The 27,144-nt window shown below is 42.2% G+C and overlaps 2 protein-coding genes across 4 annotated transcripts in view; both read right to left on the bottom strand.

The window, feature by feature from the left end:
* Positions 1 to 616: 616 nt before the first annotated feature.
* rab32a (RAB32a, member RAS oncogene family) lies at positions 617 to 13,635 on the bottom strand. The gene is made up of 3 exons (XM_061703986.1): positions 13,288 to 13,635; positions 5,320 to 5,597; positions 617 to 1,766 (listed from the first exon to the last, which is right to left on the bottom strand). The coding sequence occupies exons 1-3, from the start codon at positions 13,499 to 13,501 to the stop codon at positions 1,617 to 1,619; spliced, it is 642 nt and encodes a 213-aa protein (XP_061559970.1). The 5' UTR covers positions 13,502 to 13,635; the 3' UTR covers positions 617 to 1,616.
* A 1,109-nt stretch (positions 13,636 to 14,744) lies between these two features.
* The window catches only part of grm1a (glutamate receptor, metabotropic 1a), a 30,189-nt gene continuing 17,789 nt past the window's right edge, over positions 14,745 to 27,144 (bottom strand). The window contains exons 4-10 of one of the 3 annotated variants that reach the window (XM_061703982.1): positions 27,021 to 27,116; positions 26,609 to 26,844; positions 25,583 to 25,829; positions 24,311 to 24,479; positions 22,572 to 22,698; positions 20,372 to 21,308; positions 14,745 to 17,381 (exon numbers count right to left, since the gene is read on the bottom strand). In XM_061703982.1, the coding sequence (XP_061559966.1) occupies positions 16,736 to 17,381; positions 20,372 to 21,308; positions 22,572 to 22,698; positions 24,311 to 24,479; positions 25,583 to 25,829; positions 26,609 to 26,844; positions 27,021 to 27,116 (2,458 nt within the window). In that variant the 3' untranslated portion in view covers positions 14,745 to 16,735. The remainder of the gene's footprint in view (positions 17,382 to 20,371; positions 21,309 to 22,571; positions 22,699 to 24,310; positions 24,480 to 25,582; positions 25,830 to 26,608; positions 26,845 to 27,020; positions 27,117 to 27,144) is intronic. The other 2 variants (XM_061703984.1, XM_061703983.1) reach the window with 2 other exon arrangements.

The following is a 27,144-nucleotide window of genomic DNA, read 5'->3' as shown; positions in this document are numbered from 1 at the left end:
CATTCCCTACTCCTTAATCACTATATGTTTATTTAGTGGACTATATAGTTCACTCAACAAATGAAAATTTGTCTACGTTAATTTCGTCAGTTTATTACCCCATTGCTGATCAACGTCAACTAGTGGACCTTCCTGACCAAATTTTGAACAAATAAATTATAAGAGTTACACTGTTTAAAGATGATTTCCTTAATAAATAAAACAATCCTGTGTTAAATGAGTGTAGGGAGTAATTTCAAACAGATCGAGTTTAAATGAGCTAATGCATTTTTCTTTTCATCGCTTGGGCCTTTTTTGTCTGTGTGACAATAATGAAAATAAAACGGTTTTAAATTATAGTATAATCTTATACTTGATCTGATAAGGAATTTACTTTTTATACATTTGACTATATTCATCATAATAATAACCATCAAGAAAAATACAAATACATGTGATGTTTAAATATGCCCTTAAACAAAAATATTTCAAACTGAACCTAATTGAGCAAAGGCTCAAATTGCATGTAAATAGAACATTTCATAACAAAACAAGTTCCGCAACTGTCATCACTATTAGGGTGTGTAAATATCAGCAACGCTGTTGAAATGTCAGAGAATCCACACCGAAACCCAAAGCACAAGATAAATACAGTTTAATCTAGCCATCATGAAAACATTTACCAATACCAGCAGTCAATATACAGCAGTTAAAATATGTATTCGCTTCACCATATTTTCACATGTAAACCTAACAAGGAGATAATATATTTATTTTATTTGTTTAATCTCAGACATTAAATAATGCATGAGTGTGATGCATTTTTAACACACATACCACAATTCAACTATATCATTCTCTCCACTCCGAGCTTCCTAAAATAGAGTGTTTGTGCTTAAAGTGTTCAAAATCATGTGTATTATTGAAATAATAAATTTTTTTTAAAAAATAAGTATTTCCTCAAATAGCAGTCAGGGAGGGGGATTTATTTATTGACTTGCAGAGACATTTATTTGAGGAAATACAACAAAATATGTCAGAACTGCTGCATGAATCACTTTTACAGCTATACAAACAGCACAATAACAGTTAATGCTTAACTGTGTGGCGCAGGAGTCAAATTGAATATAGAGCGACATAAACAAGAGTGCACTTTAAAATATTTCAAAAAAGAAAGAAGCTTTATAGCCCTTCTGTGTACACAGTGGAAAACACTCAAAAGAGTCTTAAAAACACAAACACACAAAAAAAAGGCAGTCTGCAGGTAGTCTAATTCAATCATCACCATCATAATAATGGAAAAATAGCCTCAGCCCTTGTCGCCAGGTAAAGTCCAGGGCCGATGAGCCAACTTCAAGTATTTAGGGGCTGCGGTTAATTGTTAGTGGTGGGGGAAAACAGTCGAGAAAACAGACACAGAGTGCTTTGGAGGTGACCGATAGAGACTGAAGCTATTTTGGAGGCTATCAACATAACATTTTGCTCTAGGGAAATATACTATTTAAGAATTAAAAAAAAAAAAAAAATACAACTGCAGGTTAAATGAGCCTCAGTCCTTTCCCGAAACATTTCCACCCTGGCTTGCACTTGTGTGTGCGTGTGTGTGTGTGTGACTGTTAGCGTGGACGTATTGAGCGTTAGCAGCAGCCCGGCTTGCTCTCCGCCGGCACAGTCTCCTGGTCCAGTTTGATGCGGTCTCCGTTGCTCTCCTCGTACGGCAAGCCCTTGTCATTGGCCAAGATGTTCTCCACCAGGAATTTGGCCGCCTCATCAACATTGACGTTGTCCTGCGGGAGGAGCGAAGGGTGAATGGGCATTCCATATGTTTCGATTGGAAATTAGGGCGGCACGGGCGACTGGCTGGCGACCAGTTCAGGGTGTACCCCGCACGGGCGGCAACATTTTTATTGTATTTTTTTTATTTTTTTAAGCGCCTCTAATTCCTCCTGCTAACAGACAGACAATGTCCGCGATTTTACAAAAAGAGGTGAATAGATGTTTATTGCCACTCCCAGTTGAAGTTTACTCTCACACTAAACGTAAAACAAAGAAAAGTACATGTGTATTTAAAATGACAGTTTTTCTTAGAAAACTCTGTTTAGCTTAATGCTCCCCCCCCCCCCCCCCCCCCCCCCCAAAAAAAGCAAAAGGCCATTGACATGCTAACGGGATTGCATCGTGAGTCGCGGTTTTACAAGCAACGGATATTTGCATGACTGAATTATACTGCCTCCCGGTGGCCAAGGCGGGTACACCAGAAGGAGCAGCACAATGAATTGAATTGTAGCACTAAATTATGATGCATAAACTGTTTAATTCTTTATATTCAATTTACTTTTGTTATAGCTATGTTTTTTATAAGGTACAATACTATTGTGTGCTATTTGTTCTTATTAAAAACACTGGGAGACTGGAACAGATTAATGAAATTTCCATACGGTAACATACTGGGGAGGTGGGAGAATACCAACTTTTGCAACCAGTTTGAAAAAGGTTATCGATACTTGTCGGAATCACAGCACGATTGTGCGGTTGTGCCCTCCTAGGTTACTAATGACCATCTCACGTTGACAAATGTGAACAATTTATGAGGTGTCAAGGAAGCCCCCTCACGGCCCAGACAGCAGAATTGCTTTGTTAGTCCAGTGCACATCTTTCTATGAAAGTTTTGGGTTTGGGCAACAGCTGGCAAATGATTTTCACAGGCAGCCTGAGGCCAGCTGAGACTAAGTGAAAACAGACATTCTTTTCTTTTTCTTTTTTTTTTTTTTTGTCCTTCACACTGCAGCCAGAAGCACACCGTAGGTTGAAGAAATAATAAATATTAATGGCCTTTTCCCTGCCCCTTGACTGCACAGTGTATCTTCAAAATATATATATTGTTCGCAAAGACAAGTTAATTATTGTTTATGAATGAAAACTTGTGACTTGAGTTGTCCAATCTGCTGTTCAAAGCTCACAGTCACGATCAATGCCAGGCATGTGACTCGAGTCATATGATCGGCATTTTTTTTTTCTTTTTATGCATGGGAGAACCAGAACAACCTCCTGACCGAAACGGCTCGCTCACTTCCCCTCATGACAAGCAGCGGACGAACGTAACGCCATGCCAATGGAAGCGATTGGTTGACGTGTCACGCACAAAGACGAACGTGCACGTCACCCCCCAAGCCACCCCCACCGTTCATATGATGGTGAGTGCAGGGTGTGTGTCCGTAAATGAGATAAGGAAGTGCCGTGATAATGAGCCAAGCGGGAACACATTAGATTTTTTTTGCTAATATTTGTTCCATGAAATTGCATTACATCATTTATTTTCAGCTGTCTATTATCGTCATTTCGTAGCATTTTTTCGACTTGTATGTTGGAGTTTTTTTATTTTGTCCAATCCGATTTCAGTTTATATGTGTTGCCATGTCAATATAATCTCCCCTGTGCTTTAAGCATCAGTGGCCTATGTAACTTCAACTGTATTATTAGTGGAACTATTTCTTTAAACAATGAGATTTCAAATTCGTCCTCCTATGGCCAGCAAACATATCCTTGATGATGTCAGCATTTTTCCGTCCTCTGATTGCTTGATCAGAACAAGCCAAATTTGACACACATTTAAAATAAAAAAATTTAAAAGGTCTGCTGCGATTTGCACGTGAATACATTTAATAATCAGCCTCTCTGGGGAACATGATGTATTTTAATTTTAATTGAAGATCAATTTTGATTCTGAACCACTCCAGTTAAAGGCCATGTAGAGCATGATGGGAATGACACTCAGTAGAGCGCAGACCACTGCCAAGGCCAACAAAAGTATTACTTAATGTAATATTTTTGTAATTACTTATAAATAATAAATAAATAAATACATATTAAAAAAAAAAAAAGGCTTCCATGTGAGAGGGAAAACATTCCAACAGACAATAAAAGACCACAGTGCTAAGACTTTTTCTTTTTTTTTTTAAATGGAGAAAAAAAACATCCATCCATCTATTGTCTGTACCGCTTTATCCTCACAAGGGTCACGGGCGTGCTGGAGCCGATCCCAGCTATCTTTGGGCAAGAAGCGGGGCACACCCTGAACTGGTCGCCAGGCAATCACAGGGCACATATAAACAAACAACCATTCGCGCACACATTCACACCTACGGGCAATTTAGAGTCTTCAATCAACCTACCACGCATGTTTTTGGGATGTGGGAGGAGATCGGAGTGCCCGGAGAAAAGCCACGCAGGCACGGGGAGAACATGCAAACTCCATACAGGCTCAAAACATCTTCAAGTAGTTTGAAACCATCTGTGTTGAACAAAACACACTGCAGGTTTCGTAACCGGCACGATTGCGCTACACAGAAAGGAGAAGCGGGCTCTGCTTGCCCGGCGCGAGGAGTTGCGGTTGTTTCCCATGAGGGGAAGTGCACACGTCATCGCAACGACTACACAGTGCGTTGGCTGAAAACATTTCGACCTCACGACGAGATGCACTGAACGGGGAAAAAATACAAAAATTTAAAAAATAACAAAATAAAAAAAATATTGGGACACATGTTTGTGGCATCTGCAGGAAGTGACGGTGGGAGGAAATGGAACCAGCAGTGTTATTCAAAAATGTCTTTATGGAAATGACAGAGTCATACTGGGACAGAGAAGGTGCTTCCCGAAACTGTTATGACAGAGTCAAATATGTGTACATTCCGGCACCCTAAGAAGTGCATAAACTGTGTTTTTAATGAAGAAAAATAGCACTGTATTTTAAAGACATCGGCAAGGTGGAAGACTGGTTAGCACATCTGCCTCACAGTTCTGAGGACCGGGGTTCGAATCCCAGCCCCGCCTTAGTGGAGTTTGCATTTTCTCCCCGTGCCTGCGTGGGTTTTCTCCAGGCACTCTGGTTTCACATCCCAAAAACATGCGTGCTAGGATGATTGAAGACTCTAAATTGACCCTTAAGTGTGAATGGTTGTTTGTTTCTATGTGCCCTGCGACTGGCTGGCGACCAGTTCAGGGTGTACCCCGCCTCTTGCCCGAAGACAGCTGGGATAGGCTCCAGCACGCCTGCGACCCTAGTGAGGATAAGCGGTACAGAAAATGGATGGATGGATATAAAGACATCACAGAGCGCAAATAAAAGAGTACATTATCTAGGCTAGTCGATTAGCATAGATTGAGGCTGCTTCCGTAGCACGACGGGGCAAAGGTTGCACTGCCCCTTACAGCAGAGAAACAAGAGGAGGACATGGTCAAATTCTGAATTTGACTTTCAGTTTCCACTGTGTGTTGTCTAGGCTCCGATTTGATGACTCAAACAGACTTTGATGTATGCCGTGCGCCGTTGGGGCGTCTCACCTTGGCGGATGTCTCGAACCAGCCCAGGAAGCCCGCCTCCTTGCAGAAGTTGTCCATGAGCGTCGTGTTGTTGTAGCCCTCCTTCTTCTGGTCGCACTTGTTGGCCAGTAGTACCGAGGGGATGGGACTTCCGTTGGCCAGCTTCACCTTGCTGTCCAGGTCGTGCTTCCACTTGGACACGGCCTCAAACGTGGAGCCCCTGGTCACGTCGAACACCACGAAGGCCCCCACCGCCTCCTTGTAGTACACCCGCGTCATGTTCCCGAAGCGTTCCTGACCTGCGGCACAGGCAGAACTCCATTATTAGGCTTCAAACCCTCAACAATTTTCACTGCCTCAGCCGAAAAAAACATGGCCCACTTTGCTTAATATGCCAGGGGCCTAATCCGTGCGGAGAAGTAATCTGCCGTCATAATAAGCCTTTTCTCTCCATATAGGCTGTCTGTGAGATCTGAGGCGATACAGCACAATGGAATTACCACGAGCGTATGAGGTGGCTCGAAGGGCCGCTGCTAAAATGTTGAATGACAAAATTTTTATGCATGTCATGGAAATATATAGTCATAGACAACCCCACTTTCATCTTCTTTTGGAGGTAAAGGTTAGGAAACCAGCTCCCAAAAATATTTCATATTTTGAAAAATAAATAGCAGCAAATTTACTGGTCGCACATGTGCTAGTAGATGAAAAATAATTACTGTCTCAAATTTTGCAACCATTGAGACAACAAATAAAAATGAAATAAATAAAACCAAATCACAAACAAAACCAGTATATTTCTTTGCATTCCGTCTACTGTCTATCATTCTAGTGTTGATTTAGTTGAGCCGCAATGTTTGACGGTGCCTCACTTGACTCACAGATGCTGCGTTCAGTGATCCAGCTACATTTTTACCCATTCCTGAAAAGCAGTTTTACCGTACAATAACTTCTAACGACATCCAGTACTGTGTTGTGTAATTGACTAGCGTAACAACTTCCACTTCCACACTGAGCGGACATGCCGCTTCGTGGCTTAAGCGGTGTGACGCAGAGCAGGGTGTTTGGGAGTGAATCCACTGTGGGGCCCAAAGGCCTAATGCTAATTGCTCATAATTGGTAGTCTAATTTTAGCCCATGCAACCCCAGGTGAATGCACAAGAGACTCGACACAGTGGCATAAAGAGCGGATAGATTCCATTTGCAGATCTCATAAAGCAAACGGACAGAACGATTGCAACTAAAGCAACAATATGTAAGACCTCAAAATAACATCTTATGCCATCAAATTGATGGTACACAAGCATGAAACTCAGAAAATAGCTGTGACCTCAAATCACCTAATTTAGTTATCATATCAGTGGACCAGCCAGGACAACTCGTGCTCTGTGATAGAATTAGTGTCAGTGCATTACCATTCCGAACTTTGCGCGAGACTTGTGTGAACTTTTGTAAATCATTCCAAAAACTTTACTACGGAAATAAGATTTGTGCAGACATTTTTCCTAACCCTAACCATTTTTTACCGAGCACATGACACAACTGTCACAGGATATTGTATTAATTTATTCCCATTAGTCTATTATCAGTTTTTATTTTTTTAGTTTCTCTCGGCTGCACTGCTTTCAGTCGCATATGTTGGATTTTTCATCCAATAAAATGTCGGCCTCTATGTGTTGCCATGTTAATCTAATCTGCCCAGTGCTCTTTTTACAGCTATCTTCGACTCGCAAAACACATCTGTTGTGATCTGCACGCATTAATACTGTTAATAATCACGATCTCTGGTGTGTATGATGTATATTTTTTATGTTTCTGTCATGTTATTAGATCAATATTGATTCTGAAGTACACCAAATAATTTATGTAGCACAGTTACATGCTGTTATATTGTGTTTTTGTGCAGGATTGATGGTTTCTATAAATGTAAGGTGATAGTGGCATTAAGTGGTGGCTTAAGTCAGGTTAAGTCCTGACTGGAGGCCCACATACCAAACGCAGGGCACGCCACTGCTGGAACATGAGAAACATTTTAAATTTTGCAACCGCAATAGACGCTGGCTTTGATTTTGTGACACATGCAGTCGTTAACGCTCGATCGATATCCCGGTCGGCGCGTCCTCCCCCAGGGAACGTCTCCGAAGACTCGCATCAAGCGATTCTATCGACACGCTGGCGTGCACGCACAAGCGCTAGCCGTACGGGCTAATGACTCGCGTAGGGTATTGACGCGGCACAAACGTTTCATCACGACGAACTCTATGAAGCATGACCTCATGTGCTTACATGATGATGTTTTTATTGAAATAATAAAATATGTGGATGACATTTAAACATGTACGGCGGTACCTTGACTTACAAGTTTCATTTGTATTGTGACCAAGCTCTTATTTTATTTGTATATCAATCAATTTTCCCCATTGAAATGCAATTATGCTGCTGCCGCTCCCCAAGAACATTGTCGGTTATTTAGTTAAGTCAGTTAGTTTTTTTAATTCAGACAGACTAAAAGGTTACTTAAATAGCAATCTAGTTCCCTAGCTACTTTGTAAGATAAATAGTGATTATAGCTCTATATATAGCTATTTGTTGAGTTTTGTTTCCGAGTTAATAAGTTCGCTAGCTAGCTACCCAGTTACTTGCAAAGCTAACGAGCTATTGCCAGGCTATCGTTAGCAAGCTAATTCGTTAGTTGCCTAGCTAGTTAGTTAGATACCCATCTATCTAGTATGTTAGCGAGCTAGTTATTCAGTTAGTTTGTTAGGGCTACAGCTCTTTCTTTAAATTATCAAAACATTTGCCACAGCAGTCACTGTGCCAAAGAAACCTAGTCAGCTGTAATAAAATGGAGTAAACCCAGCTTAAACTGACAGAATTTGTGATCAAATTCTGACTTAGTTTACGCTTTTAACATAAGTGTTCCTTTCTTTTGCTGTCAAACTCTCAAACGCTTGAAAATGTGACATAGCTCCTTGCTGTAGCAAATGTTTTAAGATCTCACCGCGCATCCACAGCAATCACGGCCTGTCACATTTGCCCATCTAACCCATTTATTTATCTGGCAATGTAGTTGGTTTGTAAGCTACTTATCTGGTCGGTTTGTTAGCTACCTACAGAGTTAGCTGTATAACTGTCTCTATCTAATTTGTCCTTCAGTCAGCAAGCTATTTAGTTACAAAGCTATCGACAGTATTTAGCTATCCACTTAGTTAGCTAGTTAGTATCTTGTCATTTAGCTAGTTTAATTTGATTTAATTTAGGGAGTTATTTAGCTAGTAGCTTTCTGGCCAACATAAGGACACACAACATTTGAAAAAAAAAACGTTTTGTTAACACTCGAACCGTGGCGGAGGTCTGCGCTTCGCCAAATGCCGTTCTACTTTTTACAAAGCCGGTGCATTGTTCCACCGAATAAATGAAGTTAGAACAGTTAAAAGCATTAATGAGTGTCATATGCCGCTAACCCAATTAGCATATGAATGGACCAAAGACAGTCCGAGTGTGTGAGCACTGTGCAAACTCACTATGCGCACTACATTAGACTACAAATGAAGCAGTTGGTCACATGTCGCCGAGATCATTAATATTAACGGGGAGCGCTATGTTTTGTTTTGTTTTTTTTGCGCGTGGGAGAAAGCGAGACGATGTCATCATTATCCATAGATGCTCGACGCTGGTAAGCGCTGCCATTGTGTGGGTGTGTGCATTGCCATGGAAACTGTCCAAGCCAGACGCAGCCGTATAAGTAACAGCAGCAACAGCGGAAGTAGTAGTAGACCCCCCCACCTTTGTACAATATAGTCCAGTGACAGGCAGTGGATTTGGTACACATGACTTCGCTGAGGTCCCCAACGCTGCTCCTTTTTGCCTTGAAGTGCTGTGATGCAACGGATGCTGCCGATTGTCCACAATCTGTGGTCCCTTCGCAAAGTTTCTTCTTTCCTCCCCAAATGGGCTTTTGAGTTTCTCCTTGCCCGATTGCAGGGGTTTGATCAGGGGATGTCATCAGTCTTTGTCAACGGAGGGCCCGTGAAGCCCATTGAGACTCTTTATCCCATCTGCAGTGCTTTTGATAGTGTTTATTCCAGCAGAGGAGGCCTCGCTGGCCGTGACTAGTCGCCGCTATAACAGTCACATAATAAAGATTGCAGTCATGGAGAGAGTTATGGGCACATGATTGCCATGTGATCTTACCCCAGATTAGCAGAGCCCTGAGCAACGCACTGCTAACAGCTAACATGCTCTCGTTCCACGCTCACCTTCGGCTGACCTGACGAAATGTGAGGAATTCCAGTGATAACACTAACGTGTACACACGTCACACTTGAGAAGAGATGAAGGGCAAACTGAGGACAGGGGACTGGGTTTTAGGCTAAAATGCGAAATGATTTGGTCTTAAAATAACGCAGCTTCTAAATAATCCATACTTGTCAGCCGTCATTGCCATGGCAACCCCGGATCGCCTACTTCAGTGCTCAGTCTTGAATATGGGTGCTTCTCATGTCGCGTTAGCACAGACAGCTCAGTTATTTTAGTGCCATCGTCCATACTACCGTCATTGTTCATAGTTGTTAGCCTAGTCGTGTCCATACTAACTTTGTGATTTAAAGTTGTGTTGGCACAGGTGTCAAAGCTGATGATATTCTTCAAATTCGCGTCAGCACATGGACAAATGCTAATTTTATTGTTTACTGCTCTGTTAGTGTTAATTTCCACTCTGGCTTTATCATTCAGAGTCAAATTATTGCTAAATGTCCTTGATTTCAGAATGGTTTGGCGTTATGTTAGCACTAGTATCCACGGTAATGTTAGCGTTCAGAATTACAGTAGCGCTATAGTGTCCACCAGAATGTTGTTGTTCATAGTTGCGTTCAGCCATTGCTATTGATCAGATGTATGTTAACAACAGTGGTCATGTTAATCTAATTTTTTCGCGCTAATGTTCATACTAACGTTATTGTCCATGCTAACTTTGTTATTCACAGTAGTTTTAGCGCTAGTTTCAGAGCTAACATTATTGCTCAGAGCTTAAAAAGCATTAGCATGAGTGCTAACAACATTTTTGTAGTATGTATGCTTAGACACCCTTTTGTCACAAGAGCATAAAAAGAAGGAAATCAATGGGAACATTTCCCAGCTGTACTTTGTGATGGTGACGATAAGGTATAACGTGTTTCTTTGAATGGCGTTAACAAGTGCACCATTTTGTCTCCTTTGACTTAGCAAATAGCAATGCTGTCCAAGTGAGAGTATCAATTAAGGCTGAAAGGGGGCTTGACATTTGGCGGCGTCACGCTGATTATTATCATTCCTGCCGACGCGTGATGACCATTAACGCAGACAATAAACGCGTCTGTTAATACCTCCTGTCTTTAAATAGCCTGCTGGCGGGATTTAATGACTTGGTGAGTAAACCTGCACTTTATACTCTTTTACACCACCTTTATACTTATTTTAGCCTCAGTGTGTCCTGCAGAAGGTACATCATTGTAGAATGTAGTCCTTAATAACGTTTGAAAACTGGACCATACAATTTTGGATTCTGAAGTTGGGGAAATAAAATAAAATATTTTTGTGTGTGTTTGTCTATTTAATTAGTTCGCAAGCTACTTCCTAGCTCACAAAGGGATGGTATAAGACATACCATACCAAACCGGCTATAATAATAATAATTATATAATAGTTATAATTGTTTGTCCAACACATGCACTAGTTAGCAGGCTACTTCCTGGCTCATGCAGAAGACTTTAATAGTCTACTGAGTGGACTCCACCAACATATATAGCACCCTTACAAGTTTTGTAAGAATTAGTTATGCAGTTTTGTGTCATCTTGCTAGCTAATGGTCTGTCCCACTCAATTCATTCAGAACGCTGATAACTTAAAAGACGTTCCAGACTAGTGATCAAATGATGAATACAATCTCTCTTTCTGCTCCATCACAGGATGACACTGTACACTGCCATACATGACAAATGGCTTCACTGTATATGTAAAAACATAACATTTGAGTCAAGGGGGGCTGGGTCAGAACGGTACCACCGATGACTTCATTTGAGCCAGGAAAAACCCTGTAATGTTATTGTTCAAATTACGTTAGCACTAAGGTTACTCAAGTGCGTGTTAGTACATCAATTTAGCATCGTCCTCAACGACCCTAACCAAGCAGAATAGTCTGCTTGTTACACCCAACACACGCGAGTAGTCGCGTACTTTATATATAACCCGGCCCAGCAAAACGTTAGCATATTAGTTGCCATGGCGATGGGTTACAGTGCAAATGGAATGCAACAATGTGCAAATAAGAACAATTGACTGCAAGGAAAAAAGTTGACAAAATAACTCTCAGGAATAGCTCACAACATCAATATCCCGCAGTATTAGAAAATATTCCAGAAGATATTTAGCGGGTCATAAACAGAAACGCATAATTCAAATTGACTGACCGGGTGGTTGATTCAAACAAGGGCTATCAACATGGCGCATCTCCTGAAAGGGGATCTCCCATATTTGGTAACAGAAGCGGGGGCTCACATGCTTGACTATGTAATATTTGAATCAGGTGATTTTTGCCAATCAGCCATTAAACATGAATATATACTGTATATTTCTGTGTGCGCGCATGTGCTGCACGAAAGTCAGCTTCCTGGGTATCACCATCCAGTGTTTACATTGTGTGTGTGTGTGTGTGTGTGTGTGTGTGTGTGTGTGTGTGTGTACGTGCCTGCGCTGCGAGAGAGTCAAACAGACGTTATTTGAGCAGGGCGGATTTTTATTTATGAGTCTGTCTATGACTAGTGAGTGCTGGACATTAACTCAAATAACCATGAATTTTTATTATGTCATTAAATATGTTACACAAAACATAAGCGGTTTGTTTTGCATTTTCTCTTATTTTACACAATGTGAATCACACCACAAGCTTAAAACCAAGGTAAGTATCGAACTGTGATTTTTTGGGGAAAAAGTTTGACACGTGGGCTCGATCGGTTAACTCAATGTGTCATGAGAGATCATCAGGTGTGCCGTAGGAATGTATCCAATATCACGTAAATGGTCAGAAAATTATTATTTATTGACTAACTAAAAAAATTTATCTTTGTTCATCTATCTTTGCCAGTGACGTATAGTGAATACAAATGCTCTTCAACTAGCTTATGCTACCATGGAAGGTACATAATCAAGCTGTAATTCCACTTTTTGTCACACTTTTGTTTGATGGTGTGCCGTTTCTAATCAAGAATATTTGCCTTGGCTCAATGAAGGTTGGCAAACAGTGCTTCCAGTCATGTATGTGCTTGTTAGATTTCTTTCAAGCCCTATGTGCTCTGCCATGTCAATCTAATCTGCCAATGGCCTTCGGAATTAATGCTGGCTGATGTAACTTGAATTAGACAGTAATACCCCGCTTACTTGCAGTTTACTATTCACATTCTATAGAACCTAAAGTAGTACAGTAATTGGTGTCAAGGAAGTATGCCGAAGTGATGTCGGGGAGGAACTGAGTTTAGCTTGGGTTGAGAGCGCAATGGGTTTTATTTGTTGTGCATGTTGTACTCTTGGTTTTTATATTTATTTATTCTAGGGATGGCCGGTAACGGGACTGCCGATGAAAACTAGCCGTTCGCCTAACCTGGGTGCATTTACGTTTCATGTTCACGTATGACCAATAATTATTCGTCGAAATAGAAGGTAATGAAATGAATAAAAAACAAACAAAATGTGCTGAGGGCCCCATGGAGGTGGGCCGCTTCTTGCGGTTGAGTGGATAATAATAATAACAACAACAGCGTGACCCACATTCCTCTTGACAATGATGAGCTGCCGTCGAGTTGGAAAGTGGCTGGAGTTTTTGAAAACACACCAAACTTGACTTTTCCTCTTTTTAAAAAAAAAATATATATATATGTGTGTGTGTGTGTGTGTGTATATATATGTGTGTGTGTATGTATGTATGTATGTATGTATAACATAATGTGTGTGTGTTACCTGCGATGTCCCAGAGCTGCAGGCGGACGAGCGTCTTGCTGTCCCAGTGGAGGACCTTGAGGGCGAAGTCGACGCCGATGGTGGCCCGATAGTGCTGCGAGAAGAGCTGGTGCACGTAGCGCTTGATGATGCTCGTCTTCCCCACGCCCAGCTCCCCGATCACCAGCACCTTGAACAAGTACTCCTTGCACTCCGACACCGAACCGCCGGCCATGCTCGCCACAAAACGACGGTGCTGCGCGCAACTTTTTATGGAAGGGTTGTCATGAGTTCTTCCTCGCGCACCAGAAGGGAGGAGAAGAAGAAGAAAGAAAAAAAAGTGGGTTGTAACGGACCGGGCTGGTCCACAACGGAGAGATCACTTTTTGTTCCTCCTCCTGCAAAGGAGTCACATGACCCGGAAGTTTTTCTCTCGCACAAAACATTTGTTTTTGTTTTTGTTTTGTTTTTTGACACAACCATAGGCAAGCGGGACACATCATAAGGTACACCCGATACAATGAAATGGTTAATTTTGAGGTATTCAGTGCAATTATGCTTGATGTAATATTTTGGCCCAACATGAGGTCACCGAAATAAAAAGTCTTTACTATTTAAAAAAATCTCTACGACTAAAAGTAGTCACGCTCACTACTTAAGTAGATACTTTACCTGCTTTACTCTGAAATGTACTTTAGTGCAAAAGTAAAAAGGAATCTTTACTGTTAATTCCAGTATATGCACAATACCCCTTTTGATAAATTGTCAAATTGAGAGAAAATAAACCAAAACTTTTGTTAAAACAATTACTAGCTAGCATTGGCACAGGCTTTTGTCAAAATGTGTTCCCATAGCGCATTGCTCGTTTTGTGAACAGACTAACAACAACAAAAAAGCAACATTTTCTAATAATAAACAACAGAAAAATGGCATCTTACCTGCTGTATGTGTGCAGCATTCACCCCGAATCATTCCCGGAGCCAACGAAGTCATTGATGGGGAATATCTCGCTTCTCTGAATCTGTTGCGTGATTGTCGCTACTGCTCATTGCTTTACATTGCCGCTTTTAAATCCTTCAGATCGCCATCACAAATCAGTCAGTTAAGATCTCAAGCATGTTGACTTTACATCTGTTTTGACATTGAGGTTGAAAAGTACCGTAGTATTATTTTCCCTTGAATGATTGTAATTAGTAGATTAAATGAAAAATTAAATGGGACTAAATAAGTCATGCAGTTGAATAGCAAGGTTAAAGTGTAGTTAGTCATATAGTTCACTATAAGGTGACAAAAAAAAAGACTACCTGTCATTATTACTTTTGTAAAGTTTTGATACAGCGCTCAATGCGTACAGTAGATGTAGTAAGTAAATGAACTGTACAATGACTTTTCCATAGAATTTTTCTTTTTTTTTTTTTTTTTTTTTTTTTTTTATTGTACAGCCTTGTTCAACAAGTCAGAAACAAAGGCCTAGCTCACCTTAGAGTTGTTCAACATGGTTCTATACCCTGTTTATACTTTTTGGGACATAAAAACCATCACTATCATAGACTGGAAAACATTTGAAAAAAACAATACACTGGCACCATGTACTGTATAGTCTTATACTTAACGCGCATTCCTATTGATAAAAGTAGAAGAAACTTAAAGTGGAATTAAATATGTCATTACAAGAAGCAACTAGTCATTGCAGGTACTTTTACTGACAAGTTAGCTTAAAAGTTCAAAAGCAATTGTATAAACTGGTTTCTTTTTTTTTTAAGATTGTGGACATTCTAAATATAGAAACATGTATCTGTATTACAAACATACCACCTGTGTGAAAAAACAAGAGATGGCGTAACAGTTTTACAAATACAAGTACTGCGTTTTGTTTTGTTTACATTGTTATTATTGTTTTTTTTTGCCTTCTTACGATGACACAGCCGAAAAGAAAAACACAGCCACGTGTCGAAAGCAAAATTACATCCCGTAACTGCGTTACTGCTAGAACAACAACCCGCGTTGGCACGTCTTATGTCCACCGACAGCGCGGCGAACGAGGCTTGTGGTTGTGGCGTTGCCAATCAAGACGCAGAAAAAACAAGCAGCTTACTACACTCCTTTTAAGAAATAAACAAAACCATCTCTATTTAAACGAGGTCGGATGTGATAGCTAAGGTGAATTGAAAAAGGCAAAAATGTGCACATTTGGACTGTCTTGTGCTGTTTTTTGAGCGTTTTTTGTAGCGTATATCACTTTTTTCTTGTTTAGCAATGGTTTGCTTTATTTACAGTACGGTGCAAAAGTCTGAGACAACCACTAGATCGGGATAATTTTTTTTAGCAATGCTAAATGTGGCACTATTCAGTATATACTGAATTTCATCAAATAGTAGTCTCTATTTCAATTAAAATAATTTTAATTAAATATCCTTATTAATCTCTCAAAAAAATGATTCAAGTAAATTGTTGTGCACCGTATTTGTTTTAGTTCAGCAATTAGCAAGCTACTTCCTGGTTCATGAACGATCACAAAAAGTTGGCCGGTACCATTAGGATTCTGAGGGCTGGATATTCTGTGAAAACAAATCCACGTTTACCTAAATACTCATCAAAATGTGGCTGCTCCTATTTACTAAATGAAAGGTGCCCCAATACGTTTGCACAGTACCGTATGTGAATTTGGCATGAGAAGGTGAAGAGTTTTGGCACTGTTGTTGTTGTTTTCTGACAGCCCTTCAGACATGATTTGTGTTCGGAGTCCTTCACTCATTCATTACTCCCTAATCACTCTTAAGACATTTTTATACAGTGGTTCAATAATTCATAAAAACAAATAAAATACAATAAAAAAATGATGTCATGGCTGTTGCATAATTATAACGTAGCGGCTCAACATCAGCTGGTGGACATGCCATATTACATATTGAACAACTCAATATATTGTAATTAAACTGTCCTGGCGTTTTTTTAAATTTTGTTTTGGTTTTTTCCCCTGATTGCTTTTGCGCCATCTTGTGGCATCTTGGTGCCAGGGAATCGAGTTGAAATGAGGGGAGGAGCTATATTTAGTCAGGCCATAGCCCTGTCTAATAGAGAAATAGTGCTTTGCCGCCATCTTGTGGCATCTTTAGGCAGTTATGAACCTTTACCAGTTATGAACCGTCAATTACTTGCCGCTGAGCCTATAAAATGGCCAACTCACTATAATGTTGGTCATGATGGTGATACTTGGAATGCCAAAATATCTATTTTTTTAGGTGGTAGTGTAAAAAAAATGTTGAAAAATGGAGAACCACTGATTTAGGGCACTCTAAATTGGATGGGGAGTGACTCCGAACAGAGCCATGTTCTTCTATGCGTGTCTTTAATGGACGCCTAACGACAAACACAAGCGAGCAAAATGGCGGCATCAATAAACAAATAAGTAGGAGTAATCAAAGCTCGTCAAATGTTGTGCACCTTTTTTTTTTTTTTTTTTTTGCTCTCACAGTGTCGAGGAGCTGTGTGCAAAGTCTCGGAGGGCTTGGACGGTGTAGTGGGGACCCCCCAGCATGAACTCCATGGAGGGGGACCCCGGGGCGGAATCCTCCGAACATACCGAGTCTCTGAAGGGGGACGGGGGCGACAGAGCCAAGGTGTCCTCCAGGGCGAGCTTGTGCCCGTCCGCCCCCTCCTCCTTGGCATCATACATGAAGTCGTGCAAAAGGTCCGGCCGCTCAGCCGGGGGCACCCCCTCCTTGAGGGGTGCCGCCAAAGAGAGCTCTGTCAAGATCAATGGCTCTCCGGCAAGGGGGGCTGGGGCGTGCGAGCGGTGCGTTTCCACCAGGGGGCCCGCGTACGGAGCGGGACCGGGGTGGCGCTTGTCGTTGCCAGGCGGGGCGGGCGGTGGCGGCTCTCGCGGGGGCGGGCGGGGGTCTGTGCCAAGGTCGCGGGCGGCGGTGGGGGCGGCGGCGGCGGGGGGCTGACAACTGTGGGGGTCGGGCGTGTTAGTTAGGGGCCTGATGACCGCCGTCTGATTCAGGCTGGCTTCCTGTTTCCTCACATGCACAGACAGTCTGTGCCACACATTGCCCCCGCTCGGAGGGTGTCTTGCACCTGATTCAGACCATGACACAGACTTGCCGTTAGAACTACAAACGAGACAAAGACTCAAGTTACCATCTCGGGGGAGGGAAAACAAGATGGCCGCTCCAGAAAGCAACAAGACAACATGGCTGACATTTAGGAGTTTAGACGATTCATAATGCGCTGCACACAGCATTATGATATCTCTGTAGCCTCCGTAAACTCCTGCACTAATGGAATCGTTGTATTTTTTGTTCTTTCCATTTTCAACTGGCAATCGCAAATCCAAAAACGAAAAAGTTCTTATTAAAAGACTACGTTCTTATTTGTTGTTTAATCAGTTGTTTCGTCAAAAATTTCAGTTGTGTGTGTGTGTATGAGAGGTAATCCTGAATGACGCCCCGCATGAATTATATGTTAGCCTGTTCGTCACCACAATCAGTCGAGACCATGACCGCGATCAGTCAAATGAGCCATCCGCCATATTGTACAAAAGTGTTTGAAACGTTACTATAATATTGGGCTTTTTCCCAAAATGTTGTTTTTTCAGGGTTTTTTTTTTTTTTTTTTGAGTCGTGGTTTGTATGGACCTTCACCTTGGACCCGAGTGACCCTGCCATGGGCGTAAAGCCCCAAACAACTTAGCTCCTAGGATCACTGGGGCACGCAAACCCCTCCGCCATGATAAGATGACAGCTAAGGGAAAAGCCAAAACAACACCTAACAACTCTCACGATGTCATCAGCAGGTTGCAACAAAGATACAGCGAGACTGGAAGAGTCACAAAAAGGCATTGAAGTGGACATTCCTTAGAAATTTAAAAAGCAATCAACTGTTGTGAATTTTGCCAACCAGCTCTTGGTGAGAGAACAAGTTGTGCAAAAAGTACTGAAACACTAAACAGGTGGACATGTGTATTGAAAAATTTTGAGAACGTCGAATTAAGTTCACCTGGAAAGTTTATAGTGCATTTTAGGTTCATCCTGATATTTCTCAAGGAAAAGCCCAATATGCCAAACTTAAGACATACCGTATACACCCTGTTGCGGCTAACATGCTATATCTTTACTGAAGCTCGTTACGCAACTTCAGGGTCTTGTAAACACGAGCAATTAAATATTTCTAGCAAATTCAGTCCTGTGGAGCTTTGTTCCATTTTGTATTTTTAAACGGAGCCAGAAATTGAAATGTGTGGAAAATCTGCCATTTTGTATATAAAACCAAACAATCAGGCAATTTTTGTTTTTGTTTTTTCTTCAACGACTAATTGAAAACGGAAGGAACAGTAATACCCAGATTTAATGAGTCAGCTAAAATGAATGCACTCGGTCGACTAGCGCTGCCTCGGAGGAGGTTAGTGCACAAATGTTGGAGGGCTGGCGCACACAGTGTGATTAGTCAGAGGCGTTCATGCTGCGATAAGTCAAATATGAGGTTGATTCGTGGTCCATCGGAAGCAGCAGGAGGCGCCACCTCCTCCTTGAAGGCCTGCAGCAGCGCAATACGTGAATTCATGAATGTAGGAAGTATTATCTCCCTTGTGTCTTACAAGACCTCAGCTCCGTTAGCATCAAAGGATTTGGTGTGTCGTTGCCTTTTCGCAACATCTACGACAGTGGTGCATTTTTTGTTGAGAAAAAGGCCTCTAAAATCCAATAAAGAGCAAAAATGCGGAGGGTAAATCCTTTGCGGTTCGGTGAACTGAAGGTCTCGCAAGGTGTTGTGTCTCCCACTTGCTAACAAGATAACTAGCTGGTAGCCATTAGCTTATCAGTCAGTCGCCAGTGCAGCCATCAGAGAAGTGAGACAAATGGACGTTTGCCAACAGGCTGCTTATTTAGGAGGGTTAGAAGGAGGGCAACATACTTGAGCAGGGGTGAGAGACAACATGGAAACATTAACTCCGCCCACGTCCTTACGTCACGCAAGTGTCCTTGTGTCACTGCTGCGAAGCTCAAAAGAGTGAGTCTTAAGACTTCTAAATCTTATGCTACGGCTAGTTGACCTCTGCAATGTTGTACGACTGTAAATTATTTAAACACCACAGACAGAGTTCAATTCCCGATTAACATGGAGACGTCAATGTCTTATTGATTAGCTTGTTTTTCTAAAGCTTGTAGGGATTTTAATCAGCATAAAACAACTGTGGAAAGTACAGTAGACAATCAAAATCATACATGAACACTCAAATGATGCATTCAGGTAGGCACCAATGCAAATTTATAAACCATTGACAATTTTTTTTTTTCCATACGATATTTCCTCAAACTGTGTCTTCTGCTTTAATATACAATATTTGACACACCTCACGGATAATTGGTAGCGCTCATCAAAAATATATCATAGTTCCTCAAATAGCATCCTCCACTATAGTAGATGCCACACCTCAGTTACATGCTTGAATAAGCGCCACTTTATCTCACTTACAAATAATTGGTAGTGCTCATCAAAATTTTCAATATCCTGTGTTTCCTCAAATAGTGGCCACACTTCAATTGAACACGTCACTGAATAACCATTGCACCTCTGCGCACTTACAATTAATTGGCAGTGCGAATCAAATTCAAAACTATATTTTGTCAAATAATGGCCTCCCGACCTCAGTTATTCACTTGAATTATGATCAGTCACACCCAGGCTTGAAATGTTTTCATTTTCACAGAATTGAAAACTTCCCATGGGAATTAACAGGAATTTATGGGAATGCATGGGAACAAACTAGGAATTTACAAAACAGGAGGTTGGTTCTTGAAAGAGGGAACTTAAATATAGGTGGGGGAAATATATTTTAGTGTACCCCTGCCGAAAGCAGCGAGATTTCTTTCACATTAAAGTGAAGTGAAAGTGTGACTTTGGTGAGCCTCCTGAAGCATTTGAGTGTTCATCAGTCCAGTGGTGCATTGAGATACGAGTTGAATTTGTTCCGTGACCACGCTCATATCTCAAATCATCTTTCCCCGTTGAAATGAATGGGAAATGCCACATGTGGCATGTATCTCAAGGCATCAGTGTACTTGGAGTAACAGTACAGTTAAGAAGATGCGAGCGGACTCACTTGGCGTTGCCAGATGCGGGCTTCTTCCTGCGGAACATGTTGAGGAAGCTGTTAGTCCCACCCGCGGCGGCCGACTTGCCGTCGCCGACGTGCATTCGCACCACGTCGGACGTGGTGAAGGCGCTTCGGACGTTTCTCTCGGGCTTGGCGATGATAATGTACATCTTGGGCGTGAACATGCAGCCCAGAGCCACGGTGACGCTCAGGCTGACGGAGAAGGAGGTGGTGATGATTTTGTAGTTGGAGCCGAAGTAGATGGGCACGAAAGCCAGCCAGATGATGCAGGTGGTGTACATGGTGAAGGCGATGTATTTCGCCTCGTTGAAATTGGCCGGGACGTTGCGCGTCTTGAAGGCGTAGTAGGTGCAACTCATGATGAGGAGGCCGTTGTAGCCCAGCGGCGCCACCATGCCAACGTTGCTGGTGTTGCAGATGAGGTAGACCTCGCGGATGCTGGGGTACGACTTGATCGGCTCAGGCGGCTCCAGGATGATGAGGGTGACCTCCAGGGTGAGTTGGACGCTGATCAGCATGAAGGCGATGACGACCTGCGCCCAGGCGCTCATGAAACGCGGCTTCCTGGTGCAAATCTTCTTCTTGCTGCCCGCCAGGATGCGAGCGATGCGGTTGGTCTTTGTCACCAGCGCCGAGTAGCACATGGCTGACGACAAGCCGACCAGGAGGCGCTGCAGGTAGCAGGAGGGCACGGTGGGCCGGGCGATCAGGGTGAATGGGCAGATGTAGCCCAGGAAGATGCCCGCCAGGATGATGTAGCACAGCTCTCGACTGGAGGATTTGACGACGGGAGTGTCGCGGTACTGGATGAAGACAAAGGTGACGAAGGAGGTGATGAGGATGCCCACGCAGGAGAACGCCACCGCCACCATGGATTCCACGTCGGCCCAGTCCAGATACTTCAGGGGCAGCGGCTGGCAGCCTGGGAAGCAAAAAGAATATGTTAAGAGGTGTTGTTCAGTTACTGTAAAAATAAATACATAAATAAATAAAAGGGGGGTGGGTGGGGTTGGTCACAAAAAAAAACACTTGCAATATTTTAACATTATTTATTACATATGACTCTTTGAAGTTTTGGTACAGATTTGAGCAAGAATCATGGAAGTTGATGCACATGATTTGCTTTTGTGGGCCACATAAAATTATGTGGCAGGCCGGATTTGGCCCCCAGGCCTCGAGTTTGACACCTGTCCTGCATCAGCAAAAAACTCTCACTTACACCCAAAAAAATGTCAGTCACACCCAAAAAAAAATAATACATACATTGAGGCTACCAAAAAACACACACACCAAATAAACTCACTCACACAAAACTCACACACCCAAAAACATTTCACAATCACACACAAAAAAACCTCCTTTACACACACCAAAAGAAAAAATCTCTCAACAAAACAAAAAACTTCTCACACTCACACAAAAACTCTCACACAAAACAAATATGCACTCACACTAAAAATCTAAAACTAAAAAACTCTCATGCTTTCAAAAAAAAAACATCTCATGCACAAACTACAAAAACTCTCTCACACCAAAAAAACACCCTTAAAAATCCTCACACAGCCAAAATCTCACTTGTACCAATAATCCGCTCACACACCCAAAACTTTCCCCCCAAAAAAGTTTAATAAAAAAATGTCAATTATAAATTGTAAAAAAAAATAAATAAATAAATAATGTCAGAAGATATTACACTACTTTTAACATTTTTTTAAAGTTGAATGTTACAAGATATTGGATTTTTTAGCTTTTCATTTTTTAAGATATCCCAATTTTTTTGTCATTAAAATGAACAATTTTAATGTTAAAAGCCATCACACTAATACTAATTACTTTTTAAGATTTATTTTTCCCTTTTCAATATATTTGACCGCTTAGCATATGTTGCCCCTGATTTATACAATCAATGCATTTACCTGTATAAGTTATAAATTGGATGGGACAACTTGTAACAGCAAACATGTAGACTGTATACAGTTCAAAATTGGATTTTACACCTGGGAACTGAGAGCTCAACTTAACTCATTCACTGCCAGCCTTCCCAGTTAACATGGATATTTGACTTCTAAAGCAGTCAATGGCAGTGAATGTGTTAATAGATCGCTGTCAAAACGCCGACGGTCAAGTTTGGCAAAGAGCACACGCGAGGGGAATACGACGACGGGCACGCTTTAGCGTCTCCCACCTGCCAAGTCGTCAGCGGGCCACCAACCCAGTTCGCAAGCCTTGCAGGTGAACTCATCCAGGACGATCTCATTTTCCTTACACGTGGTGCAGATCCAGCAGCAGCTCACCTCGCCCTTCCTGATCACCTGCGGACGCAAACAGGCCGCTCGAGTCAACCGCGTCCTCGTTCATCACGTCGACGGTTGTTGAGACGCCATTTATAGGACACGGACGTCGGCTTTTTCTGCACTCCGCACCCGCGCCAGCTGTTAGCGCTGCTGTGATATGTAAAGCAGGGTGATAAGTGGGTCAGGAAACAAAGTGAGGGGAGGATGCATCGTCCCTCAGGGCAACTTAGTGTGTAAAGCTTGACTCAAAACAATCAGCTCTCCGGATGAGGAAAATCAGGGCAAGCCCCAAAACAATTTTTTGTTGTTTTGGGGCTTTTTTTTTTAAATTGAAAAAATTGAAAAAAAAATTTCAATTTAAAAAAAAATATATATTTTTTTTTATTTACCCGATCAAGCTGCGATACAGTGGTGCCTTGAGATGAGAGTTCAATTCATTCCGAGACCACGCTGGTAACTCAAAACTACGGTGGAAAATCACAACATAGCGATAATTAGGCACACCAGAAGTGAGCTCCCGCTATTAATTCAAGAGGAGGACGTATTTTCAGCTATATTATACTTTTATTATAATTACTTTTTGTATTTTTTTCTACAACTGCATAATATAGTAATATTGATGTTTTGTTTCGACATTATATTAATATTTGCCATCAACTGTTAAAAGTAAATGAATATATTGAAAAAAAAAAAGGAAATGTAAATAATGTTTGTTCCAGTATATAATTATTTTCAAATCTTTTTTTTCCCCTCATAGGTTGCATGAATTCCCGCTTAAACTTGACAGCTATGTGTGTGTGTGTGTGTGTGTGTGTGTGTGTCTGTGAGGTGGTAAGATGAATTCATCATAGTCAAAATCATTTCAGAGTGGAATCACCTGTTCGTTTTTACCATGATGTGAAAAAGTTGGTGTTTATTAGAAGTGCAGCGTTTCGTATTCGATCGGACAATTATCAGAGCACCAATTGAGGAAATACGGTAAAAGAGATTGGCTGGCGACACACCAGATACACAACAAATGTGTATGAGTGTACACGATGTGTCCTTGGACAAAGAGAAACAAGCCGAGAGTCACTTTAGCAGCCAAGGATGCTTTGGATGATTACCAAGGAGAACAAAAGCGATGACTCACTGCCCAAAAACAAAAAAAGGCCCATCACATTCAAGCAGTGACAAAGGTGCCAATGGAAACACGGGCGTAGGATTCTGAATGCCAGAAAGCTATGGAGAGGAACCACTCGAGCAATGTGCTTTGAACTCAAGCGAATCTCGAGCGGAATCACTTCTTCTGCACTTCGATGCGTCCGCTTGATCGGCGTTGGATCGGAACAGCAACAATGGCGGGGCCTAAGCGGAGCGCTCGCAACGGTCGCTCATCGCCAACGGATGGCGCCGTCGTAGCCTCGAGCTCAGTTCGAAATGCTTTGATAATGCCCACGTCTTCATTGACCTGAAGGGGCAATCTGGCAATTTTTCTCCTTTGGAGGTAATAGGCAGAGGTGGGTAGACTAGCCACAAATTGTACTCAAGTAAGAGTACTGTTACTTTACAATAATATGGTCCCTCCCCCAGATGTTTTGGTTCATTTAATCTAATTCGGTGGAAATAGTAAGCGAACGCATCTCCATACCTTGATCTGTCCTTTGGAGCAGGGGTCACTGCAGACCGAGCGCACCATGTCGCTGCTGTTCATCCACAGCTTGTTGTCGTCGATGCTCAGGACGCCCTCGTGCCAGGAGCCCACGTTAATGTAGTCGTAGCGGCCGTCCTCCACGTTCTGCAGGTTCATAATATCGTACCTGAAAGGCAGAGAACACAGACAAGGCTGGATGTCGGAGGCAGGAGAGTCTGACAGGTAATTTATCGATAATGATTCCATCCCGCATTTCTTAGCCGAAGCCACTTCAAAAGCAGGCGTCACGGCAACGGGTTGTGCCAGCGCACGACGTGGGCCCATTTCGCCGGCGAGGCCTAACCTCCAGCTGACAAACGAATGACACGCCGGATCTTTTTGACTGTCAAACGCTGTCCGTTCGACTGAAGCCAGATGAAAGCCGCTGAATCTGTTCTGGTCGAAACGAATTTACATCCATCCCAGCTCGATATTTTCTACATGACCGTAATAAACAATGGAAAACACCTAGGGCCTGTTTTACTTTGATCCCAAATGGCGGGTGCTAAATTGCGTGTTCACGCTAACGGATTCCGGCACAATTGGCAAACAGGTGTTGAGACTGTTGCCGTTTGGAAATATAACTGCTGTCCACCCTCATAGGTCTTCCTTTTAAGGACTCACCGCGGGTTCTCAATAGGGTTGAGGTCAGGGGATGACGGTGGCCACGGCGGTTTTTCTCAATTTATACCAACAGCAGCCTTGACGGCTGAAAGATGCATTAATCAACGATTATTATGTCCCTTTCCTACTTGTTTTATATTTATGGCTGAGAAGTGTTTTTCATACAACTATTTACTGTAATTAGTGTAACTTTACAATTGTGTTAGGGCAGATTACTCCACTCAACTTTATTGATAGCACTTTAACAACACCTGTAGCTGTTAAAACGTTATTTCCTAATTAAAATATACAAGTGCTCTGTTGACATTGCCATTTAGCATACAGGAGATGTAGAGTTTTATTCCCCCTTGTCATGTGGTGTGAATTTGTAATTTCACGATCACAGTGCCCATGACGTCATTCACGTTTGAAATGTAAACAAACAACTGCGGTTTTCTAACAGCCGATAGTTTGTTCGTTGACAAGATTAGTGATAAACTACGGCGCATTCCAACTCGTGTTCACAAGCTTACAACTGTAGTTGGGTTACTAGCCACATGCTGCTTCGCCATCTCTGAAGCTAATTTCTCTTATGATCACATGTAGCAGTCTGCTCTGGCTCTTTACCTTCCAGGGGTGTCTCCGTTTTGGTCGAAGTAGATGTCCTCCCCAGAGACACCCCTGAAGGACGTCTTGAGAAGATAGTCGAGAAGCTTGCTGCCGTCAATGGGGTCCATGGCCTCGCACAGCCCCGTCTGGCCCGGGCACAGCTCCCTGTGCATGTCGTGGAGGCCGTGCGCCATGGCGTAGATGGCGTTGATGACGAAGCCCATTTTGCTGTCCTGAACGTAGTTTTCGTGCAGGCTCTTGTTTCCTGTTCGGGGACGAAAGACAAGGCCTTCAGCGTTCAGATGGTGTCCTTCAGTTACATCCCAAAATCGCAAATTCAAATTCAAAATGTGGGATTGGATTGAAGTAGAGTTGGATTCTCTGTTTTGAAACAAAATACAGTGGAACCGCCAAAGGCACATGCCTGTAAAGTGGTACGGATCTGTGATTTTACCAAAATGTTGTGGAAAAATGCCTCGAATATGCAAAAAATAAATAAAGAAATAAATTGCTGTCAACATGCATATTCAGTAGAAAACAAAAAGGTACGATCTCAGTGGTTAGTGTGATCAAACGGTGTCTTTTGTGTCCACTTTCAAGTTTAACTGATGCAGCCTCGATTCGAGAGGACAACCAAACCATCTGACGACATTACAGGTTTTTACCGACCAACGCATCAATCAAACTTGAGGTATCAAGTGCTCACAGAGTGCACAGTGCGGTTCTGATAAATACTAGTGTGTACAATAATCTACTTACCACCTTGAAGGTCTTAAAAAAAAAAAAAAATTAAATTAGAGAAAGTAGAGCAGTATCTATGAGGGTATTGCTCCTTTAAAAGCTGTGGTTTGATTATTCGTGATTCAAAAAGTGTTTACAACAATATCAGAATTTACCGTGGTCACCTTTTGAGGGCGAAGGGAAGGAGTCATGAGAGAGAAAAAGCAAGGAAGATGTAATTTTTTTTAAACCTATTTCTCATTTTCACTTTTCCACTACTTCCGCATTTGTCAAACGTCTGTGCAGAGTTTAACAACCACTCACCGGAGCAGACTTTCTTGTAGTTCTTGTTCTCCTGAGGATGGCCGGGCAGACGGCATTGGAAGCGGTACTGCCAGAACTCCGGGAACCAGGGGTTCCTGGTGTTGGTGTCCAGTCGCAGCTTCAGATAGTAGTCGTCGAAGGTCTTGACCACCGCGGACTGCAGCTTCATGGTGATGCCTCCCTTAGCTTCCTGCTCGTAGCCCTCCACCACCTCGTCGCGGTCGGCCCACCCGTCGCTACGTGGGAGCAGAGAAAGACATGCAGCTATTAATAATAAAAAAAAAAAAAAAAAAGATTGCTTGAAAAAAGAAAACAAAATCAGCTCCAGCTTCACTTGACCTTGTTAGATGGATGGAAGATGGATGGATGGATGGATGGATGGATGGATTTAAAAAAAGATGGAACTCTTTACCTCGCATCTGGCCCAACGTCACCTGAGATGGAAACCAGCTCCAGTTCCCCTTGACCTTGTTGGATGGACGGATGGACAGACAGACAGATGAATGATCTTAAAACAAAGACACTTTTGTTAAGTC

The sequence above is a fragment of the Phycodurus eques genome, chromosome 18, assembly GCF_024500275.1.
Source record: "Phycodurus eques isolate BA_2022a chromosome 18, UOR_Pequ_1.1, whole genome shotgun sequence".
NCBI lineage: Eukaryota > Metazoa > Chordata > Actinopteri > Syngnathiformes > Syngnathidae > Phycodurus > Phycodurus eques.
The sequence above is the reverse complement of the archived record's forward strand: the minus strand, read 5'-3'. Positions and strand labels throughout refer to the sequence as shown.

Excerpts from the sequence above, each read along its gene's own strand:
- rab32a (XM_061703986.1), bottom strand. The coding sequence starts at position 13,501 with ATGGCCGGCGGTTCGGTGTCGGAGTGCAAGGAGTACTTGTTCAAGGTG. Across the intron at positions 5,598-13,287 it reads GCAGCTCTGGGACATCGCAG|GTCAGGAACGCTTCGGGAAC; the intron begins GTAACACACACA and ends CCTGTGCCGCAG. Across the intron at positions 1,767-5,319 it reads GGTTCGAGACATCCGCCAAG|GACAACGTCAATGTTGATGA; the intron begins GTGAGACGCCCC and ends CTCCTCCCGCAG.